The sequence below is a fragment of the Crassostrea angulata genome, chromosome 1 (assembly GCF_025612915.1).
Source record: "Crassostrea angulata isolate pt1a10 chromosome 1, ASM2561291v2, whole genome shotgun sequence".
NCBI classification, from domain to species: Eukaryota; Metazoa; Mollusca; class Bivalvia; order Ostreida; family Ostreidae; genus Magallana; species Magallana angulata.
This window is the reverse complement of record NC_069111.1, coordinates 35,565,992-35,586,494: the sequence shown is the minus strand read 5'-3', so window position 1 is coordinate 35,586,494 and position 20,503 is coordinate 35,565,992. Positions and strand designations below refer to the sequence as shown.

The 20,503-nt window shown below is 34.3% G+C and overlaps 1 protein-coding gene across 5 annotated transcripts in view; it reads left to right on the top strand.

Moving 5' to 3' along the window:
* LOC128187909 (MAM and LDL-receptor class A domain-containing protein 1-like) overlaps positions 1-20,503 on the top strand; it is a 97,826-nt gene that overhangs the window by 62,751 nt on the left and 14,572 nt on the right. For all 5 annotated transcript variants that reach the window (XM_052858601.1, XM_052858609.1, XM_052858596.1 and 2 more), the window contains exons 7-16: positions 488-715; positions 2,234-2,328; positions 2,460-2,592; positions 10,532-10,704; positions 11,031-11,112; positions 13,093-13,320; positions 13,815-13,909; positions 14,170-14,302; positions 16,553-16,725; positions 17,012-17,093. In XM_052858601.1, coding sequence (XP_052714561.1) covers positions 488-715; positions 2,234-2,328; positions 2,460-2,592; positions 10,532-10,704; positions 11,031-11,112; positions 13,093-13,320; positions 13,815-13,909; positions 14,170-14,302; positions 16,553-16,725; positions 17,012-17,093 — 1,422 coding nt within the window. The remainder of the gene's footprint in view (positions 1-487; positions 716-2,233; positions 2,329-2,459; positions 2,593-10,531; positions 10,705-11,030; positions 11,113-13,092; positions 13,321-13,814; positions 13,910-14,169; positions 14,303-16,552; positions 16,726-17,011; positions 17,094-20,503) is intronic.

Genomic DNA, 20,503 nt, shown 5'->3' with positions numbered 1-20,503 from the left:
GTTTGTTAAGAAGTAAGAAAGTTGTCATGACTTGACGAGATATGCTATATTGACTAGGATTATGTGGATGGCAGAATGCCACCATAATATTTCTTGTTAATTAGAGAATAATACATGTCAAATTCTGTATCACATCCCATATATACATGTATAAATCCGATACAGGGGACGTGTTAAAGGCGTTTCTTTCTTCATATCAGCGGCGCTAAAATTCTGTATTTTATATCAAATATGTAATACAGATGGTTATTTTATAATTTTTTCTTTCATTTGACTCTGCATTACCTGGTTGTGCGCAAATGCCAACTTTTCTTTTATATATTAGTATTGACAACACCTAAACAGAAAATTATAATCATACAGATAGATATTCACTCTAGATTTTAACTTGTTTAATATTAAGTAGCATTGGTTATACAATATTTACATTTCTTTATAAGCCAAGTGTGCTTTTTACAGGAAATACTTTTTATACTTTTTTTCACAGATTGTCCGCCTTTTACATTTGGGACAAACTGCAATAAAACTTGTGTTTGTGATCAAAGTAAGTCTTTATTGTGTGACAAGGATACCGGAGAATGCTTGTGCAAAAATGGATGGACTGGCGTTAAGTGTAGTTGTCGAGAGAAAACAAAATGTGACGAAAACTCGTTCTGTGAGGGTAGTAATTGTTTCTGTAACGACGGTGTTTTGAACAAGCCTACAAACTGCTCAGGTAAGATATAGTGGGTACTCGATGCACTGGAAAGCTTTTGATGAAGTATATATCTTTATTTCTAATTCGAAAAAGAATTGTCAAAGTTGTTTGTTAATATCATCATTCCTAATCAAAATCAGACCATTTAACATTATAAACAGACTATAGATAATACTGATCAAGGAAAGGTTATAAAATCGTGTTGCCATACTTAACTAGAAAATTTAGAACTGTTTGGACATCGCAATATTCATATATAAATTCATTTATTTCAATAGTCTTCTACCAAAAATGCAAGGAAATTCATATGTAATATAGCTATGCAATCATCGTGTTACAGTGTACATTTTAAATCGTTCAAACTCTGAATTCTGCACCCTTAATTGGGCCCTAAGGAGGTTTCAAATTTTGAAATTGATATATTCTTTAAATTTTAAATTGTTATAAACATAACGCTAAACAAAGTTGGGGGTCTTTGGGATATTTCCAGTATAGGAATATAATTGAAAAATATTTAAAAATAATATTTGTTTCAATAAGAACAATTCTACAGTTTAAAATATTATCATATATTAAAACATTATGAGAAGTCATCATGATAAATTTGATTCTAAATTGTTGGAACAACAAAAGGGGTTCATTGTTTAAAATAAATCTATATGCAAAAAAATCTTTTTAAACAAGTCATACTTTACTAAAGTGTCCCAAATAATGTATTGGACTTAATAAATCTGCTTAGTCAGGGTTATGGTTAATGTTGCACTGTGATGCTCAGGTGAGCGATGTGACCTCTGGGCCTCTTGTTGTTACTGGTCGTTTTTAATTTCCTTAACCAAAACATTTCTCATTTTAGTTTTGACATGAAACACATCGCCTGACGAAAAAGTTAATTAGAAAATATCCAATTACTCAAATTATAACCAAGTATAAATCTCTCTCTCTCTTCTCTTTATTTCTAAAGGGGGTTGTAACTATTGCAATCCAATCCCCTGTAAACGAAGCACCTCAATCAATTCCATCTATAAAGTATATACATACCCTACCTTGATTAGAAACATCAATTAATTTTATTATCTTTGTTGATATTAATCTGTCATTCGTTTCAGTTTAAATAAATCTAGTTAAAGACTCAACTGAAAATGAGATAATTCCTCCAGACTAGTTTCCATTTAACCAAAATATCTTTTTAGAGAATTCGTTTACATTTACGTAGGTGTTTAACATTTAGATGATGGTTGCGTTGAAGAAGATTTTGTATATGTACATGTAAATGTATGAAAAGAATAATTATCAAAAGAGCTTTTACTTACTAGTCCTGAGCTAAGAAATAAAATCTTATAATCAAGAACAATATAATTATGATGTCAGCCATACAGTAATTGAAAAAAGTTGTTGTTACAGCAATTGCATCATATTTTCAGAATTGATTCGTTGAAACGTTCAAAATAAAATTTCTTACAGTTTGTTGCCATTTTGAATATTAATACTCTGGCCGTGTTGTGCAGCATTTAATAGTTTTATGGGGTTTTTTTTTAGATGAAGTTTTGGTTTTGTATTCGTGTTCCTTCGAAACAGACATTGAAACATGCTCAATTTATAATCATGGGGAAATGAAATGGAGAAAGCATAGTGTATGTTTACTGCTTCTGTAATTCTTTAGCTTTTTATTTTATCTAAATGAATATTAATTGGATTTTTTAAATACTTTTTTCTTTAATACGCTCTTCTAAAATGCAACGGTGATATCTTTTTTAATTCTAAGGACGGAACACCTAGTGATGATACTGGACCATATTCGGCTAAGGAGGGGACGTTTTACGCCTATACGGAAGCAACTGGCCTGTCTACGGGGGATGAAGGAGTAATGGAAATATCTTTAGCAAACTTAAATCTAAGCAAGTACCCAATTTCTAACTCAACGTGTTATCAGCACGCATGACTAAATACACTGTTTTTATTGCAATTTTATGTTTGCATAACAAGTACCTTTTCAAAGTCGCACCAATTATTTCTAATTAAATTTGATTCATGTAAAACATAAACACGTTTAATGCGTTTTTCATGCAGAGAAATCTAGGGTCCCGAGGCAAGCGTTATAAAAGTCTATACAAGTCTTTGTATCGCCCGAAAAATAGGTTAAGTGAAAACTAATCACATTTTGTTTACCGAACATGAAAGAGCTACATAATATTCCAGCAGATTGCCGAGGTGTTTCAATATGTATGAAAAGCGTTCGGGGAACACGATTGGACCTGTGCATCAAAAACTTACAAAATTAATGTACGACAAACTTAAAAACTCAACGTTGGCATCCGTGGACATATTATGTATACTGTTCTGTCCCAGAGACAGTAGTATAACCTTTATTGTGTGTAAGGTAGAAAGCTGAAAAATACAAATACAAATACAGCAAAGTGAAAATAGAGAACAAATAAAATCATTTATGACATGAACAGTGTTCCATACATTTTTAGAACAAATAGGGGTAGTGTGTAAATAAAACAAATATCTTAGAAATATCTTGCTAAATTACCTATACATAATAGTTCAATCACTTACAAAGAATGGAAGAAAGTATTAATAAGTAAAACTTTCCTTAATTTCAATAATCAAAAGTTGACCTATCAACCACGTGCAGTACATGTTTATAAAACATTGAACAATTATTTTGCAGAAATTAGACACTATGCATACAATAGGTTGAATCAGAAGATAGCCTACACTCATATATAATTATTTACACAATGCATAAGACAAATAAAAACATTTAACTTACACTGTAGTAGGCCAAAATTGCCTCGAACTAAAAATACAGATCAGCATATATGGCTGATGAAAGTACCTTACAAGGGCAAAAACTCTAAACGAAATCAAAAGAAAGATAACTCTTAAAACACAAAAGCAACACACTCCCCGCTTGATGTTATAAACATCACTATGCAATAAATCAAATCAGCTGAGTTTAAAATACACAAACAATATCAAGTTTATGCAAAACAGTTCATTCAATTTGGATCGAAACGACCAGTTCGGTTACAGGTCAAAGAAATGTTGCGGAATGTCTGTCACTATTGTCCATCAGTGCTAGGAAACACTTTGACAACTCTTCCCAGGGGCCACAAGTTACGTATCACTGAATTGTCTTTAAGCATGATCACAGATACTCTCTCACGGGTCTATCCTAAACATTTACTGCGTTGATGCGAAGATCAATCGTGGCGCCAACGAAATGTGTTCCCCTCTCAGAGCGTATCTGCTTGACTCCACTTTTGATTGCAACAAAGCGTTTGAAGGCATTAATGAATGGTGACAAGGACATCTCCTCAACGACCTCAGTATGTACTCCTCTACTAACCATGCACGTGAAGAGAATGGCCCAACTTTTAGCATTAGCAGCCCCACCTCTTGTCTTCCTGGTGACTACTTCCCAGGGGCAAAACGTATCTAAGCCATTGTACGTGAATGGTGGACCTGGCTCAAGATGATCGGGGGGGGGGGGGGTTGCCATCTTCTGACATGCAAACTTTCCACGCAGTTTTCTACATTTCACGCAAATGTAGATAATGGACGATATCAAGTGTTTGCTGCCTGTAATCCAGTAGCCAGCATTCCTAATGGTTCTAGCGGGAATGTGTATCCCCTGGTGTTGTGCTAAATCATGAAAATATCTGGTTAGGAGTGTGGCTATGTGATGCTTTCCTGGGATAACAATAGGGTTTACTTCAGCTTGTGGCATGTTACTCCTATTCAAATGTCCCCCCACTCTGAGAATATCATCTGAGTCAAGGAAATCTCCAAAACACAACAAGGAACTTGAGCAAGGTAAGGCTTGCCTTGCTTTAGATTAGTCAATTTCCTCTCTATAAACCTCTTGTTGACCAGTCCTGATGATCATTTTTTTTTGCTTCTTGACATGTTTCAACGGTTCTCGTTTTTGTGCAATAATGCCAACCCTTGCACTCGTTATAGCCACAAAATGATCTGATGATGAGCTGAAGAAATGCAGATGTCCGCACAAGAATAGTCCAGTTTGAAAACTTGCAGAATCTGTGAGATCCTAGCAATGGTACAGATAAGTTGGTTTCATGCAGGCGATAGGTTTAATTTCCTTATCACTCTCAGGATTCACAATGTCAAAGTCTTGCTCTTCGTCTTTGCCTTGTTGAAGCAGGTAAGTGGGATCTTCCAGCCAAGAGCTGTCCTTCAACTGATGAGTCGGCAGCGGCCTTGGGCTGCATCGACTGCGTTGTCTTTGGTTGGTACAAAGGCCCATTGCTCTGGTTTCGTAAATTTCCGAATGTATGATATACAGTTGGCTACATAAGTATAAAACCTACCAGTTGTGTTAAATATGTATCCCAACACAACTTTGCTATCTGAGTAAAATCACTGAGACAAGTGGTCTGCAATAGAGCAAGAAATTTCTACTACTAGCACGGCAGCACATAACTCCAGTCTCGGAATTAAATGTCCATGAATTGGAGCAAGTTTCGCCTTTCCTTACACAAATCCGAGATGGCTTTCATCATCTGAGGAGGTTATCTTAATATAACCAACAGCCACAATGACGAGTTCTGACGCATCGCAAAATACATGTATGGATTTTTCCTTACACAGTTCTGGGGACTCAGGTGAGTATTTCCGTGAGATGTGAAGGTTAGCTAGGTGACATAAAGATCTAATGGTAAAGGATCATCCCAGTGTATCGTGCAAAGAACCAAATCCCTCTATGATGACGGGCGTGGCAAATCCGATAGGATCAAATATACTGTAAATGCATTACAGTACGTCTCTTCTGGTAAAAGGTTTGTCTTGCATCTTAACCTCAAAGAAGAAGGTGACAGTTTCTTATTTCCAGTTGAGACCCAAACTGAGTTGACTTGGAAGCAGGTCAATTTCAAATTCTATTGAAGTCCATTCTAAGTCCATCATACCCTTTGCAAGATCTTCTGGGGGAAGGCGCTTAAAACTTCTGTTTGATTTGATGTGATCTTGTGTAAGCGCAGGCCGCCTTCTGACATCAAAGCTCTCTGCGTCCTTTTCATGAGATCAATCGACTCTGATGGGGCAGGTAAAGACACAAGACCATCGTCTACATAGAAATTGTTCACAACATAACTGTCAAATCTTTACCAAATGTAGAGTATGTACGTGGCGACTGCCGGGAAGGGCCGGTTGCCCAAAACATGAACCGTCATACGATACTCTACCAGAGGCTGATCTGGGTCATTATCTCAAAACCAGAAAAATCGCAGAAAGTTGTGATAGTCCTCCCGCACTTTGAAGCAAATCATCTGTTATATGTCGCCCAAAATAGCCACAGCTTCTTGACGAAATCTAATCAAAACTCCTAACAGGCTGTTAGTGAGATAAGGGCCAGTAAGAAGAACGTCATTGAGCGATATCCCTCCATACTTAGCAGAAGAGTCGAAAACTGCTCTCAGCTGGTTTGGTTTCTTTGGATGATACAGGGTATATACCGTATAAAGGTAAGTACCAACATTTATCCGTCTGTGACAGAGGTGGTGCAATCTCTGCATGGCCATTCTTTATCAGTCCATCCATGAAAGCAAGGAAGTGTTCCCTCTTCACTGCATCCCTCCGTAGACTAACTTCTAATTATTTGGCTCTTCTTAGAGCATTGTCTCTGTTGTTTAGCAGTTTACTATGTAGCTATCGAAATGGGAGTGGAGCTGTCCAATGCCCATTCTCACTCTTCTGAAATTCTTGGTCCATAATCTTGAGAAATGTAAAGTCCGCGGGCATGTTAAGGCTTCCCAATGGATTTTACAGTGATGTTTAGAAAGTCACTTGTCTGTACTTCATACGATATGACGTCATAATTAACTTTGACGTCACGATCTGCATTCCTGTCGATAGTTCTCAAGGAATGTATCTTAACGTTAAAAGTGTATGATATCAAACCACTATAAAACCGCATGTTTCCTTTACAAAGATGCTGCCGTTAATGCTAGACGTACAGAATTCATGCATGTTAAAAACCAGTATCAAATAATCGACAGTTTTAAAGCTTAGTTTTAAGTAAAAGACTATCTGTAAACTAGTAGTTTGGAGACTCTCCCTGCTATGTGTAAACAACTGAATGACGAAATTTTAATGCATGTATAACCAGCTTGGCGCAGGTGAAAGATGAACACAATTTTATCATTGCTGCGTCGTCCACAGACATACCAGGTTTCTCGTCATCTTGTGTTCTTTGAAAAACATTCCTACCAAAGTCTTCATTGTCATACAATGTTGGGAGTTTTTACAGTTTCTATGCCATATATCACACAGTTCAGGTTTTCTCGTATCTTGAACTCATTCGTACATGGTGGAATGAAGGATACACGGCCTGATCCCAGTAAATGAGTCTTTTAGGTTGTAACGTGTGTAGGTGCATGAGTCTTGCCAAGGCACGTCTCACCTATACGCTGGTCAAGTACATGGTGCGCTACTATCCGGATCTAGTGGAGGTATCAGCTCTGCTATGTCGGTCAGATGACTGTAATGTAAAGTCACTTCCGGTGTAGAGATCTCATCCTGGGCACAAGAAACCTGATGACACTCGATGAGGGCTGGAAGATTCAGGACACATCCAACGCAATATGCCTATATACAAATCCTTCTGCTTTAATTTACTTCCAAAGGTCTGTATACTACATCCACAAGATGAAAGTGTATAGGTTATTGCTTTACTTCCACAATCGAATAATGTTACGAATCTGGGGCTCACAAGGGAGCGGTTTGACTGATCATCTATGACTGCATACATATTGACTGCTAATTGAGGTTCTCCTTAGGGATACACACGCATAAGCAAAGTTTTGGAGCAAGACTTGCCTCCAAACTGTTTTCTGCAAATCTGCGTTCATGCCGAGCTGACATCTTGTAATAAATTCTGCGACTCCCTGCCATAGTTTTTCCTACGCTGAGTTTCCAGTCGAAGAGCTGTTGGATGGGCTGAACTGACACAATCCTCACACTTGACTGCTGCCCGATAATCACGCATCGTGTGGGAACAAGAGTCAGAGCAACAGAAACATTTATCATCCCGCTTTAAAAAATGTTTCTTCTCTCTTCTAAGGACTTCTGTTTGAACCCCCTGCACTTGTTCAATGTATGAAAGGTGTGTGTGGTTGGGGGGGGTACTTTCGGTCTGAGGAATTTTCTGAGGAATAGATTGGACTTCAACGCTGCTTACATCATTTCTGGACAACCGTACCCTTCGTCGAGACGACTCCAACTCCTAGTTACTGCATTATCTTGGGTTGTTCGGATTTGCAGCTTTGATATCAGTACATGGCGTTGTGACAAGGGACCTGTCCATTTTACGAACAGATCCAGTTCCTCTATGGTGAAGCTTGTAACTCCTGCATGATTGCTTTGAAACTGTTTTTCCATGTGGGACAAAACTCAGGCTTGTCATTAAAGTTTGATAGACGGGATAACAATAAGTCTTTCTTCAACAAATATCTTGTGAAGTCCGATGTAACAGAAGTTGATGGTGTTTCAGTCTCTGGAGGCAGGAGTGGATGTTGGGTCTTCGCCGCTTGTGGTTCAAATGGAGAAGCAAAACATTCAATGAAGGTTCTTGAACTGTATGCTCCGGCTGATTTGAAACTGAAGCTGGTGACATGTTTTCCAAGTAAGCTGTTATACGGTCTTCTGTAGCTTCTTGTTTTAAGCTTCTGAGGGCTGACTTCATGGAATCACCATACTCTCCTTCTTCTAATACACTGGCTTCTGTTTCCAGTTCGAGCGTTTCTTTTTTCATGTTCAGCAATGTCATTTCAGTGTTTATATAAGCACGTTACTTTCTGTAATGGCATAGTGTAGGGATAGCTTCGCCTGTTTTCGCTCTAACTTTGCTTGATCTTCAGAGAATTTAAATGAGGCTTTCAGAGCCCTTGCTTTTGCTCTCTTTCTGGTCGTGAATGAACTTTGTAGCTTCTTGTTTTAAGCTTCTGAGGGCTGACTTCATGGAATCACCATACTCTCCTTCTTCTAATACACTGGCTTCTGTTTCCAGTTCGAGCGTTTCTTTTTTCATGTTCAGCAATGTCATTTCAGTGTTTATATAAGCACTTTACTTTCTGTAATGGCATAGTGTAGGGATAGCTCCGCCAGTTTTCGCTCTAACTTTGCTTGATCTTCAGAGAATTTAAATGAGGCTTTCAGAGCCCTTGCTTTTGCTCTCTTTCTGGTCGTGAATGAACTCAAACTGTGTGTGGAGGATGTAGACGTTGTTGAGACTCGAGACACACTGTCTTTGATCTGTTGATCCTGTATAGACATAGCAAGTTTTCTCATGGCTGAATCTATGGATGTCCGGTCGCCCCTCGATGTTGCACTGAACCGCTCCATTTCTTATCTTGAGCAGAATAACATCTATTTAAATAGTCTAAAAAAAACTTGTGCTTAAAGATTCTTATTCTGTTACATGTCTTTTAGTTTCTTCATGTAGAGTCATCACTTCTTTTACTCGAGACGATTTTCAATGTTCTATTTTCTTGATTATGTCTTAAACCGCACACCATACCTTTTTTATTTTCTTGAGATGTGAGTTACAAGATACTTGAAATTGTTCAGAACCCTTTTCTGTCATGAAAATGCTTCGAGTCAAATCTCCTGAAGCTGCTTGAAGCTCTATCTCCTGTTCCGCCTCTGAAGAATTGGGCACTGATCCTGGATTAAAATTATCACCTGTAGTACTTGTGGTCATGGTGAGGGCGTTTTGGCCAGTTGTAGTCTTTTTACAGTGATGTCCTGGAAACAGTAGTATAACCTTTATTGTGTTTAAGGTAAAAAGCTGGAAAAAATACAAATACAATCACAGCAATGTGAAAATAGAGTACCGATACATGTAAAAAGATGTATGACATGAACAGTATTCCATACATTTTTAGAACAAATAGGGGTAGTGTGTAAATAATACAAACTTCCTAGAAATATCTTGCTAAATTACCTATACATAATAGTTCAATCACTTACCAAGAATGGAAGAAAAAATTAATAAGTAAAACTTTCCTTAGATTGATTTCCTAAAATCAACCACGTACGGTACATGTTTATATAACATTGAACAATTACTTTGCAGAAATTAGACACTATGCATACAAAAGGTTGAATTAAAAGATAGCCTACATTCATATATAATCATTTACACAATGCATAAGACAAATAAAAACATTTAACTAACACTGTGGTAGGGCACAATCGTCTCGAACTAAAAACACAGATAAGCAAAAACTATAAATAAAATCAAAAGAAAGATAACTCTTAAAACACAAAAGCAACACATATACAAAACTATTTAGTTTGCATTTTGCTTACGATAATTCCTAAAGTTTTACAATCGTTACTGAGTTAAAATAGCTTAAGAATAACACATGTTTAATTTGTCAACGTGCCTGTTCTTATTTCTTTTTTCGTCAGCATACTTAACATGCTATGCGTCGTAGTGCAACTGTCCATAACATGTATTCCTTTACTATTTATTCACTATTAGCTACATTGTATTCACAATCATAAAAGTTCACGATATCATCAATCAATGCCCGGATACAATTGCTGCCGTTGAACGACTTTGTACGTCTCCTGATGTTTTTGTCTTTAATCAAGGTCCGCAATACCACATATTTTTGGTGGTCTTTACAAAAAAACGAGAATAAGAATAGTCATGAATCAAATTACCTGAAAACTTTATATTCGTAATTTTATTTATTTTTATGATAATTTCACTTGACTATTTCCTATGATAAATCAATTGTTGTTATAATGATAATAATGTTTAATTATGTTTAGTCTTATTGACAATTCTTAATATTTTAGCAACAAATGCTTGCTTCCAATTTTATTTTCACATGAGAGGAAGTGATATGGGCGATTTAGATGTGATAGTGGAAGACAGATCTGGATCAGAAATCGCTCGATGGTCAAAGTCAGGGCATGTAGACACGGGATGGAACCAAGGATTTGTATTTCTTCCGGTTAATGCAGAAATGGTACAATTTTATGTTCTGAAATATAGAAATTATCACTACATTACAGCTTTGAAAAGTAAATTTTCAGAAAATCGAATGGTTTATTCAAACTCAAATGCTAAATTGATTACAAAGAGAATAAATGAAGTACAAATATTCTCATAGTTATGAATTAGCATATCTAATTTTGGACTAAACTTTTAATATATGTTGTTGGACGATTTGTTCTGTAAGCTGTTAGATTTGCAGTTTTTAGAGGAAAAAATTAGTTTAATTTATCGTATAAATTAGTACACAACTTTATGTTAATTGGAAGAGACAAATACTATAAAATTTTATATTTTAAGATAAATATAACAGGGCGTAGAGGTAGCGACTACGAATCAGATATCGCTTTGGACGATTTCAAAATTTACAAAGAACATTGTAGTAAGTATAATTGTTCTTATTGTTCAGTATATAATCACATAATTGGATTCAAATTAATTTTCTTGTTTAAATTAAATGGTATTCAAGTTTTTCTTCGATCATTTTTGTATTATTGCAATTATGCATAAATCTAAGTTAGATCGAGAAATTTCATCAATTTGTGTGAAACAAAAATTCTCTATATTTGAACAGAAAAAAACTTTAAAACTTAGTTAAAAAGCCGAAATATTTATACCTTGGCCTGTTTGTTTTCCTGTTTATCACTGACAATATATTTAATAAAGAATGATCTGGCAATAAAGAATTTATTAAATAATGCACCTAAATACGACATGTTAGGTAATAACTTAAGTAAAATCAATTAACAATTATCAAATGAAAACAGCCAAATTGATTTTTGTTAAAATACATTTTAAAAATGTTAGATTTATTTTTCATACGGCCTTACAAAAAAATCACAAAATTGCATATTTTTTGGAAATTTAAAAAAAACAAAATTATACCGTTTAAGTACATTTTAAAAAATTATTTGGAAATATATATTTTGTTACCAAAAGTTTATCAAAATAAACCAGCTATTTTTCATTAAGGTCTCTTGAACATGTATACTGCCCTATTGTTGATATAAAGAAAAAAAAGTTGTTTTTGGCAATTTTTTGGAAAAAACTGATATGTACCAATTAGGCAGAATGGTCCAAACTGGCAAAAATACATAGAAAGGGTGCAGTAGCACATCCCCTTTGCCGTTAGATACCCCCTTCCTCCAAGTTTTTGGACCTTTATATGGCTTTTCTGTCCTTTTGAAAAAATAGGTATGTTTGAAATAAAGTCATCGAACCATATACCAGCAGCACAGTGAATAGTGATAAAATATCTGTTTTACGCTAATTTTACGTTCTTTATTTGCTAAATTACTAAGATTACTATACTGATTAATTCAATAACTACAGAATTCATACAATTTCATTAACCGCCTAGTGGTTTATTAAATCAAAGTACTAAAGGTATAAAATCGAAGATTTATTGTACGACTAGCCGATATTTCTTCCTTGTAATATCAGTGTGTGTATAATGTAGAAAAACAAATCTTAATATTTTGAGCCATTGTCAGGAAGTACATTTAAAAACGAGTGTATCAAATTTGAACTCACATGGTACTGAGTGTAGGGCCCCATTAAATCAAACTTGCTTGCAAGTATGTTTACACAACTCATAGGGGATCAAACCCTCCTACTATAGATAATTTAAAAGAATAGAAGCTTAAGGTATCTCGCTCGTCACGTTTTAAGTTTACTGTGCATGTAACCATTATTTTTAAAATAAGTATCAATGTTTTTATTTATATAATACAAACATGTTATTATTTCATTATTACACAACATTCATAAAGTAAGTTCACATGAAGTCAAAAAACCGAGAAGTTTTCCCGAGAACTCTTTTCTAGAGAAAAATCAGTAAAACCACACAATAAATGACAATTTTTTGCGCTTAGCATTTGATTTTACTTCTTTAAGCAGGCAAACTTTAAACTGGTAATATTTTTGAAGAAACGTTTTATGTATGACTTGTTTCACATTTAAGAATCAATATTACAGAGTTTGATTGAACATCAGCGCATAAACATGCAAACATTTTGAAGAGATCTGAAAATTTTAGACACATTTTGCAAGAATTATGGCATTGTAGCCGTTTTGCGAAAAAAATGCATCACTGGTCCCAATGGGTTATTATTTTAATTAGATACTGAAGACACAACTAGACCCACTGTATTGAGTTCATAAAAATCTTGATATTCAGAAAGTTTTTATTTCCTATCAAATTGTTTCTATTGAAAAATTAGTGCAAAAAGGTCTCAAAAAGTGATATAACAATTTTATCTTCCATTTTTTTGGCCTAGATGTTAAAGTTTTTAACAAAAGTAATAGTATTGAAATGTATTATTTTCGTAGGTCAGTTTTTATATGTATCTTCTTCTTCCAGATTGTCCACCTTTTACATTTGGAGCACAATGTGATAAATCTTGTGCTTGCGATCAAAGTAAATCTATATCATGTGACACGGATACCGGAGAATGTTTGTGCAAAAATGGATGGACTGGAATTAAGTGTACGTGTGGAGAGAAAACAGAATGTGACGAACACTCGTTCTGTGATGCCAACAATTGTTTTTGTAACGATGGTGTTTTTATCAAACCTACAAACTGCTCAGGTTAGATTTACTCTCCAACAGATGCATTAGAAAGTCTCTCTGAAACACTATCCTTATCTCGTGTTTAAAAAAGAACGATTTCGTTGATTTGTTATGTATAGTATCAGTCATTGCAATGCCATAATGAGATTTAAGACTGGTAGGCTGATTCTACATTATTTGCTTTCATTACAAATAAGTTTCCACTTTAAAAAAGTTATGAAAATAACTAATTCTCAAGAGATTACTTGCATATATTAACTATTTTCTCCTACAAAGAGTTAGGATATCATATAATAAAATCAGGTACAATATTATTGTATTTAGTCAGTCAAACAGTAAAGGTGAATAAATCTCCTTATATTTGTTTCTACTAGAAATACATTTGTAACATCATATTTTTAGAATTGATTCGGCTTAACGTTCAGATGAAATTTCCAATAGTTTGTTGACGAATTGAGGTTTATATTTTGACGTGTCCGGTAACAGTAATCAGTTTCATGGGTTTTTTTCAGACGAAGATTTTGTTTTGTATTCCTGTTCCTTCGAAACATACATTAAAGCATGTTCCATAGATTTTCAGGGGGAAATGAAATGGAGAAAGCATAGTGTATGTAAAACGAAATATAATTAATCAATTAATAAAATGATTAATGAAAGTGAATACATGATGCAATGTAACGAGATATCTGTTGGTATATGCGAGAATCGAAAAATTTAACTGAGGAATATGACAATTAATTCATTGAATTGGAATTCACTTTTAAATTATAGTATCAAATGATATTTTACAAAAAGAACAGAATCTGATAAATACGTGTAATTTAGCTAATGTCAGTCAAATGAATACATCATCATTTTTATTCTAAGCGTGGAACACCTAGTGATGATACTGGACCATATTCAGCTAAGGATGGGAAATTTTACGTCTATACAGAAGCATCTGGCGTGTCTGCGGGGGATGAAGGAGTGATGGAAATATCTTTAGCAAACTTTAATCTGAGCAAGCACACAATCTTTTTTTTTATTTCAACGTACCATAAGCAAGTCTGACTAAGTACATTTTTTTTAGCAAACAATGTTAGCAAATACAACAATCTTTAACTCTTTATTGAACCTAGATTTAGGCAAATACCCTAACCATAACCAAACTTCTCTCTTAAGCCTTTAAACTACAATTTCTTTGACCAAATAATAATACTAGCGCATGGAAATTTTACATACGTGCCTGCAGACGTTGGAGTTGTTGACTCGAAAATTGAACATGAATACCTAATCATGTTAGTATATTGTATGGGTAAATAATCAATGATTTTACATTATTTTACAGTATACAATTCATCTTTAATTATCACGCAAAATTTATCAGATTAAATCAGCAAAATACATTATTGAATTACAATAGGACACAATGTAAGACCAAATACGGTCCTTAGCTAGCTTTGAAATTTGTTTGCTCGTGGTTCGTAGTGTGGTCTGTTTTTGCAAAAAGATGTGTTTGTTTTGGGTTTGCACTACGATTGCCTAGGTTCCGCTAAAGCGAACCCAATGACCTGGCTTTTTCCTTCGTCCCAGTCCTTTGTTTATTCCAATAGGATACTTTCATTGTATTAGTCTTTTCCAGGCTAAGCATGTACAGGTGCGGTCACAGGATTCATTCGATTTTGTGTCCGATTTTCCATCCGATTTTCTCATCGTACCGTGTACCACCTAAGTCGAAAATCGAAAGCAAAGTCTGTTGAAAATCTGAAGTGCATTCTATTTTTAATCGACTTTGTTGTGAGAATCGTGGCGTCACAATGACTTTTTTCCGTACAACAATAATATTTATTATGTTTAAGAAATTGAAAATCGATTGTTAAGTCGTATTGTGTGACCATCATAACAATCGACTTCAATCGATTTACCTGAGCAAGTCGATCAAAAATGGCATCGTTTGACCGCACTTTTAACGATAATAAGGAGAACTTCTGGTAGTATTTCCCACACAATATCACACTATATGTTTTGAGCAGAAATATCTATGTACTATAGGCACTTAGGGCATGGGCACCCCTATAATCGTGTGGGATATAAATAAAATATTGGGCTGATAGTCATTTTTCCTAATTTAGGTTTTCTAATATACATAATATTTTATTACATGTAATATTAATACTAAACGGACAGTGAGAGGGCTTGCCGTTTTTGCAGTTCTCATGTGATTTAATCGATATATAAAACTAAATTAATGGCTCTTTTTTTAATAAAATGGAAGAATAAAAACAAAGCCATTCAAACATATTGATGTTCTTAGATTACAATTATCGTATGCTTTCAAAAATACAGTTGTTGACTGGTGTCAAGGGTAACAGTATATCTGTCGGACCGGCTCGCAAACCGTTGTCCAAGGCCGGGGGCCGACGGACCAACTGTTGCCCGAGAAACAGTCAACAATTGTTTTATTATACCCCTTCTAATCAATAACTCGTTTCGCAGAATGTGACGTCACCGGTCAACAGTCTTCTTATGACGTCACCGGTCAATAGTCTTTTTTAACAATCGAATTTAACAGTTCCAATCCAACAGTTTCAGTCCAACAGTCAAAATAAATAGTAACTGTTTTACAGGGGTATAGCAATATACAATCAAGTTAAGATTCAGCAAGATCACCCAGATGTCGAGAAGTAGCTGTTGTCTTCTCCCTTTATATGTGTCCGTCAAAAATGTAATTTTTTAACAGCTCATATCAAGAGAGATATGTTACATTTTCGATAAATTATTTTTTGGTGTAATAACTGGTTGTCCCAAATGGTGGACAATATAATTGTTCGTGTTTTTGGCACAACCAATCCCTTGTTGAAGACTTAAAAACTTTATTACATAATATGAAAATAAAAACAAAAGACTAGCACAGTAACTTAAACTACAAAAGAAGCTATAAAATAGCTTCTAAATAGTAAACATGTTTGTTCGGAGTCCAATTATTGTAGATTGTGTCTGGTCTGTACTTACTGACTATAAAAAAACTCAGCAAGCATCAGGATGTTCTCTGTATTTGGTTAAATAATCCACTTGCTTTTTGCAAAAGTCATACCGATGGGAAAAAAAACAAGTTACAAATTTCTGGAGGGGGGGGGGGGGGTTATCTCTATACTGATTTTTGACATAAAAATAAAACCTAACCATTTTTTTTTTAACTGGTTAAATTTAATCGTTTAAATTTTATGACAGTTTAACCTCTTGATTAATCGTAATCTTTAATATTTTCTAGCAACATATGCTTGCTTCCAATTTTATTTTCACATGAGAGGACGTGAAATGGGAAATTTAGATGTCATAATCCATGACAAATCTGGATCAGAAATCTCCCGATGGTCACAGTCGGGACATGTAGACTCGGAATGGAAACGAGGTTTCGTATCATTTCCGGCTAATGCAGAAATGGTATGTTTTCATGTTGATTTTTAAAATATTTTTTATACAAAACAAAGTATTTAAAAACAATTCTGGTTAATTTTATACAACAATGATTAATAATATGCATGCAGGAGTATACATTTAATTTGTATAATTTGTTAAATGTTGGGGGGTTGGGGGTTTCTATCGATTGGGTAGCAAAACTGACAATTCTACGTTGAGTTGTTATAAAGGGCTTAGAGTCAAAAAAAGCTTTATGCTATATGTTTTCGATGAATAGACACAATTTAATTTGTAATAATTATATTTTTAGATAAAAGTAACAGGACGTAGAGGTAGCGACTTTACTTCTGATATCGCTTTAGACGATCTTAAAATTTTCCAAGGACATTGTAGTGAGTATCATTGCCACATTCATAATAAACAACGGAAGACCCTTCTGTTATTCTTCGGGAGCATTTTCGCACAATTATTTTTTTCTTGCAAATTGTGTGCACGTGATTTCTCAAAAACGGTTCGGCCGATTTTGATGACACTTTCAGATCTGATAGCTACAATGTACCCATCCGAACCTAATACCGGGTTTTTTTAATTGATGACGTCACTTCCTGTTTCGAGATTTTAACGTTTTAGCGATTTTCAGAGGGTCGGTTTGTCCACGGATCTACTCCTAAACCATTGAAGGTATTGAATTGAAATGTTCAGGGATGATTGTCAGAATATTGTAGATGTTCCATTTGGCATCTGATTCTGTCTGGCGCATAAAGTGCCGAAGCTCGGCAGGGATCGCCGTGATTTTTTGTAGTTTTCTGTCATTATCTTTTTTCTCTGAATTATTTTCTTAAGACATGTAGAACAAAAAAAGTTTATACAGCCAAAATTTCTTTCATTTGCCGTCAAGAAAAAGGGGCTGGCCCTTAAAATGAAGGGTTCAGAGGGGTCTTATGTCTTTCATTGATACATGTAGCTCTTTATCTAAGAATATTTTGTTATACATTAAAGAAGAAAAACTGTTCATTTTAAAGTTATACGCCTATACATTTAAAAATCATCTCAAATCTTACGTAATTCGGGTTTTGAAGGGGCTAGACGTCCAATTGCTCGCTCTATCATATCTCTTAACAGAGAAATATTTTAAAAAGCAATATTGAACAAAAAATGCTCAGAATTTTGTTCTTAACATAATTCTTCCTTTCAATCTTCAATATACAGCCCCAATAAGTACATGACGGACTAGTCCCTTTAACGTTGTTCTCAATATATCTCAAGAACTGATCATGAAAAACAAATCTAAACACTTGTAAAACAAAATAAATTTCAAATTAAATGAGTAATCATTTCTCATCCAAAGAAATGGGTTTACCCTTTAAATAAGGGGCCTAAAGAGCTTTAAACATTATTTTTACATATAGAGTTGGTATTAATATGTAAATCCAGATTTCATTAAAATTTGATTTGTAATCGTTTTCCGATTATGCTAAAACACTGGAGATAATTTAAGAAAAAGCCCTTATGTTGGCCTTCATCTTTGACAATTGACGGCCTTAAATTCATCATGTTATTCTCAGTGGAGATCGTGCGAACGGCCTCAGTCTTGTAATAATTTTTACAGTGTTTAGAATAATTCCGCTGTTTTATATTTCAATTGACGTTTTAGCCATGGCCTCTAGAAAATAATTCTGATTCGCAAGTCATAATATGAAACGAAATGAAACGTTGAGGTAGTCCTCCTTACACCATAATCCAACTGTCAGTCAATAATAAATTTAAAAGAATACTCTCCTACAAAAAAATCAAGTCCAGACGGCAGTGCATGCTTTAATCTCCGTCCGTAATGTATAAATTCTGATTGTACAATCGTATGTTCGAGGGTTGCCCCCCCCCCCCAATCAAAAATCTCCGTCTGGTTTTATACGTAATTAATGAAACTCTGACAATTGAAATAATTTTGTTTTACGGATTTCCATTTGCATTTAAAATTAATTTACATTTTCTATCTATTTCCCGTTTTCCCAAACGTCGGTAAATATTTTGATTTACATTTTCTACATGCATTAAAGTGTTCTGTGTGTCAATCGCAAACACGGAGATTGTGAATATAAATTGTTTACATCGTAATGAAGTTCGCTTTTAGCATGCAAAATTAGCAGCTCACGCCGAGACTTACACGCAGCGTATCTATATTGCACGCAGTAGCACCTTTTTCAGCTCTTTATTTGCATAAATGATGTTCTCAAAACAAAAACCTCTTTAGGAGACCAATTTCAATTTATTCACACACGTTTCGGGTAAACACAGCAAGGTGTGTATGCGTCAGTCCCTTTTCTCAATGATCACTCTTCAAGGCAGGAAATGCACCTGATATTTATCATATTCTTTTTTCTTCATTTAATATCATATAAGACATCGTATATCTCAATTTTTAAGAAATTAAGGGTCTTTGTACGAAAGTATCTCTTTCCATCTATAGTTTACTTTAGAAGCAAGTTTGAAAGAATATTAGAAACACAGAAAAGAATAAAGCGCCGTGGCGTATTCGTTAGGGTGAACGACACCACATTAAAGGATCCCAGGATCGCTTACCGTGGGCAGATTTTTTCAATCAGAAAATATTTTAAGGCGCTATTTCATTCATTTGATTTCTCATTAGTGTACCAATGTGTATGCTTATTGCTAAATACCATTTCTCTCTTCATTATTTTTTTCCTTTCCCCTTTTACTATTTTTCATTATTTTGATTGAGCAAATCTGTGGAAACGAATTCTCAAAACGGCTAAGTCGACTTCAAAAACATTTTCATATCTGATTGATATTGCTATAAATAACCTTATTGTATTTTATTATATAACGCCACTGTTTGTCTAGATAAATGTAAGATATAAAGGGAAATGTCGTCCAGGGACGAATATTAAAGGTTAAAAATTAGAAAGATTCTAGACAAAAGTTACAGTTCAATAATTGAGATCTAATTTGAGTCTCAATTGATTAATTTGTATTAACATTTCCCATTTTGATTGAATTTTCTTAATATATACGAATTACATTTAAAAATATCTTGTAGTTTACTCTAAGACTATAACAAAATAATTGATACAAAGTTTCAAACATTTTGTAAACATTTTTTTCCTCTTAACAAATCTAAACTTTTGAATTAAAAAATTTCGCCAATAAACTACGAAATGCCTAATCCAGAGAAATTGCTTACACCTTTGGTATTTGAACACGTGTGATATGATGTCCGTAATCTATAATCATATGTTCTAGAAGCAATTATCTTCATCGTAGCGTTTTTTACCTATGCATGACAATTTTTTATTCCTTTGTTACGTGATTAAGAATTTTAAAGGGGAACAAGACGTTGCAGTGTAAAATTATTTGTCAATGAATTTTTTGTTTTATTTTAAATACATCAACATTAGATGTCATCTACAACATAAATTATTTCCATGACTACTTTCTTACTTTGCAAGGGAGATATTTTGATAGGGATTGTCCTGTTCTTTTGACATTTAGAATTTTTCTTGACAATTTCAACTTTCTGCAATAGCTATTTCATATATGGAATTAATTTACAAATTATATACATTTTTTTTAAGAACGGAAACTTTCAAATCTCAAATTATTCACATCATTGGCTTCTTTACATACATGTAGCATTATATTGCTAAAATCAGCACTTTAAATTTGGGAGTTTTATTCTAAATTTGAACAAATTAAAATGTGATGGCACATGAAAAAAAAATCTCAGTGAAATTAAAGATAAAATCAGATATTATTCTTAGCATGTGCTTTTTAACTTCTAAAT